The sequence below is a fragment of the Galeopterus variegatus genome, unplaced genomic scaffold, assembly GCF_000696425.1.
Source record: "Galeopterus variegatus unplaced genomic scaffold, G_variegatus-3.0.2 Scaffold4104, whole genome shotgun sequence".
In the NCBI taxonomy this organism is placed as follows: domain Eukaryota; kingdom Metazoa; phylum Chordata; class Mammalia; order Dermoptera; family Cynocephalidae; genus Galeopterus; species Galeopterus variegatus.
The window spans coordinates 194,132-198,188 of NW_007730215.1; the positions used below are offsets into that span (position 1 = coordinate 194,132).

A 4,057-nucleotide genomic window follows, 5' to 3' on the forward strand; every position below is an offset into this window, starting at 1 on the left:
CATGCTCAGCCAGTGAGCGCACCGGCCATCCCTATATAGGATCTGAACCCGCGGCCTTGGCACTACCAGCGCCGCACTCTCCCGAGTGAGCCACGGGGCCAGTCCAAGTAATTTTATCTTTTAAAACACCACCCTGTATGTGTTTAAAACTGAAATAGAAATGGGAAGAAATCAGAACTTAACACAATCTCTATCTATTACTAGTACTACTACTACCACCACTACTACTACTATTAAAAATCTATGTCTTGGGTATAAGATAACATAGCAAAAACCAAGGCTTTAAATTTGATAACTTTTCTTATTGTCATTCTATCTCGGCTTAAGGCATAATGCTGCTATGTAAAGTAATGACTAGACAAAGTACAAAATGATCACGATGCAATGAGTGAAGGGCAAATCATGTATTTTCCATGGAAAAATATATATCAGAAGTTGTTCATGTACACTTTTGTTAAATTTTCTGTTTTAAGTGAAATATTGGGAATATTGGTTTTGCACCCAATTGTTTATCCAGATATGTTCAAAGCAGAGAAATCTCAATGGAGCAAAGAAGACTGAAGCATAAATGGAAACTTTCCTCAAAGAGATCTGGAAAGGTTATGGTGAGCCAGTTACTGAAGCGTACTACGTATTTCTGTGCTCTCTGCTTTCTTAACCTGTGAGATGTGACCTGATTTTTTCCCTTTCATTCAAGGTCATCTTTAAACTTACAGAAAACCAAAAGAAAATAATACAAAGGAGGAATAGACAAAGAAGAGTTCAGATGCATATTTTAAAATACCACATTGGTTTAAAATAACTTACGATGAAAGGGTCACTTAAGAAGGGCACTGCTTAAAATTTAAGCAGGCAGTAATGGAAAGCGACAGACCTCAAACAATTTAAGCCTTTCACACTTGAGTGAATTCACAGTGACAGCAAGACAAGGATGTGCTAACTTACCTCTGCAGGACCTTGGCTATTGCTTCATAGGCTCTCCCCAGGCTGAGATCATCATCCAGGTCTGCTGAGATTTTGCTGTATGTGTTAAGGGCCTATCAGGAAGAGAAACACATACTGAACATACAGCATGTCCAAATATACTGTTTCATTTCAAAACAGAAAAGATTAAAATTAATAGTTGTTTTTAACGCCTCTATAAATTTTTTTGTTTGTTTATTAAAAATTCATGTTGGTTTGGTTTATTTTTGTCTATAGTATAACTTGTTTCATGGCAGTCTCTTTAAGCCATGACAGTGAGGTCTTACTTTTGTAAAAATAATTGTTTTTCTGCACAATCCCAAATCTTCCAATTTATGTAACTTACGTGTGAATAAATAATTGAATGGTTTACAACAGTATTTTAACGTATGGGACTATTATCTAAGGTGATATAAGACAGATTATAATATTCTACTATGATAGCTTAAATATCACTTTTCTTTCTATAAATAGCTATTTGAAAAGCATTAATTTAGATGCCAGGCAATTTCTGAATCTATCATTTTATTAGAGGCATATCTCACAGTGTGTACACGTATACAGTATACACTAAAAATATTTCTTACAAATGTACTCCATTACCAACAATCTCTTCAATAATCGAAAGATTACAGCTGCCACAGCCAAACATAGGATCTTAATTTAATTTAACACTGACATCATTTGTATGGTATAATATTCCTCCCTCCCCCCCCCTTCAATGGCCAGAAGGGAAAAAAATACATAAAACAAAATCCCCATTCTTTCTTCTTCCTTTATTGTTACTTGGCCCAATCTATTACACACATGAGGACACAGGAAATCTCCAAGGACCTCTATGGAAATCCTTTTTGCACATTTTCTAAGAATGAATTAGTGAAAGTCATTTGACGGCATTTGGGAGAGAGAGTCAGTGTGAGGGAGGATGTAATCCTGCCACATGTACTACTGCCTGGATTAGGCAGCCTAGAAGGTTTAAGTAGTAGAGGCAGGGTTGATATTCATCTTTACTTTCTTGAAGTTAAGATTTGGAGAATAACTTCAATGAGACCATTGTGATATGTCATAAAATCTGAGTTTCTTGTGGTTTACAAGTGACTGCTTGACATGCTGATGTTAAAACTTACTCTCAGATATATACTTACCCAAGGTTCAAATTCCTGCTAAACCAGCAAAGTTCAAACTTTTGGTTTTTATTTTTTATTACTTAAAAAAATTATTCACTTTTAATTGACAGACAATTGTGTATATTTATAGAATACAATGTGATGTTTTGAACTATGTGTACATTGTAGAAAAATTCAATCAAGCTAACATGTTAATCATCTCACCAAATTATATTTTGAAATATACAATACATTATTAACCCTGATTCTTATTGTTAAACCTCTTAATGAGCCTGAAAATATTCCTTTCACTCTGTCTTACATAACTGACAACACTTAGATTTAATCTCACATGACTTAACATAGATCTTTCTGAGTAAAGGGGCAGAACCACTGAATTTTGTGAATTTATGAGATCTTATTGAATCCTAATACCAAAATATATAGGAAGAGACTTTCTAGTGTCTTTTTTGTCCATATATTATTATATGACATTAATTGAATCCTAATACCAAAATATATAGGAAGAGACTTTCTAGTGTCTTTTTTGTCCATATATTGTTATATGACATTCTAAAAACTTTTTTAAAAGATTGAATATTATTATATTTTGTGCCAAAGTAGTTTATTTTTTTTTCCAGCAAATACTGTTAATGTGTCCCAAGCACTACGTTAGACTGTAAGAAATCTCAAATACATGAGAAAAATACTTGCAGCCCTCAAGGCATTTACAGTCCAATGGTACAGACATTGGACTGATATGACTATGTGAAATAGCAGTGACTGAAGATAGGCTTCTCCAGGGTTTCATCTGTGCTTGTACTGTACCACTTACCCATGCTCCTGGCCACGTTGGGCCCTGAAGTGTATGGTAACAAACAGAAGTGCCCAATTTTATCTGAGAGGGGTGATTCTTTAGTTCATGGATAGGAGGGTAGGTGGCTAAGAAATTACAGGTAGATGTTTCACTATTGATGGTTCCCTTTCCACACCAGTGTGCCATACTTTCAGGGAACAGCACGGGGCAAGAAACAGCTCAGTCTTGGATTTTAGCTTTGGCCCTAGACTTAATTCTATAACTAGCTCACATGGCAAGAAACAGCTCAGTCTTGGATTTTAGCTTTGGCCCTAGACTTAATTCTATAACTAGCTTTCTCATGGAGACAGATGTGATCTACTGGAATAAACACTAACCTAACCTTAGAATAAGAAGACTTCAATTCACATCTTAGTTCTTCCATAACCAACACATCTGAGCCAGGAAAGCTCATTTAGTTTAGTTTCCTCATAAGTAAAAAAGACAACCTATTTCAGAGAGTTGTTGTGAGATAATATAAAGTGCTTTGTAAACCAGAGGAGAAGAATTCTTTGCAAATTTGTTAACCAGCCACTACTGAACAGCTCCTCATGGGAGTTTCCCTCCTCCAAGTAAAGACAACCCATTTTATTTGTGGTGTGAATGAGTCTGGGTATTTCTTTAAACAATTTACCTAAAAACAGGAAATACATAGGCAGTAGGAAGAATATAGTCCATTATTGGCCAAACAGGGTAACAGTCTACCTGAAATCCATACTGAGCTGTCTAAATCAAAGACAGGGCCTCTACTGCTCAGAAATGTGAGCTCTAGTGGGAGGAAACACATACAGGTGAAATCCTAAGAATACCCAGCAGATCGGTGAATTGTGCAGTTTAAACTAAAGGCAGCAGGAAGGCATTCATTAAAATAAAAATAAAAAGAAATCATAAAAATAAGTGGGAAAATAACGTGAAATTTTGAATTCTTTAGAAGTTAAAGATGTTTTATACTGATTTATGGGAAGCTACCATATCTGCTTTTTAAAAGTAGGTATAACTTACAAATTAATAAATATTAAAAATGTTGAATCATTAGACAAGGAGTGGAACCTTTTTTACAAAGAATGTTTCAAGTGAGAAAATACAGTATGGAAATCTGAGAGGTCCACTCTACTTGACTGAATATCCCTGT

General features: G+C 35.1%; 1 protein-coding gene across 1 annotated transcript in view; it reads right to left on the reverse strand.

Moving 5' to 3' along the window:
- The window catches only part of TTC29 (tetratricopeptide repeat domain 29), a 103,830-nt gene extending 100,758 nt beyond the window's left edge, over positions 1-3,072 (reverse strand). The window contains exons 1-2 of the mRNA XM_008586761.1: positions 2,905-3,072; positions 946-1,037 (exon numbers count right to left, since the gene is read on the reverse strand). Coding sequence (XP_008584983.1) covers positions 946-1,037; positions 2,905-3,072 — 260 coding nt within the window. The remainder of the gene's footprint in view (positions 1-945; positions 1,038-2,904) is intronic.
- Between the last annotated feature and the right edge of the window lie 985 nt (positions 3,073-4,057).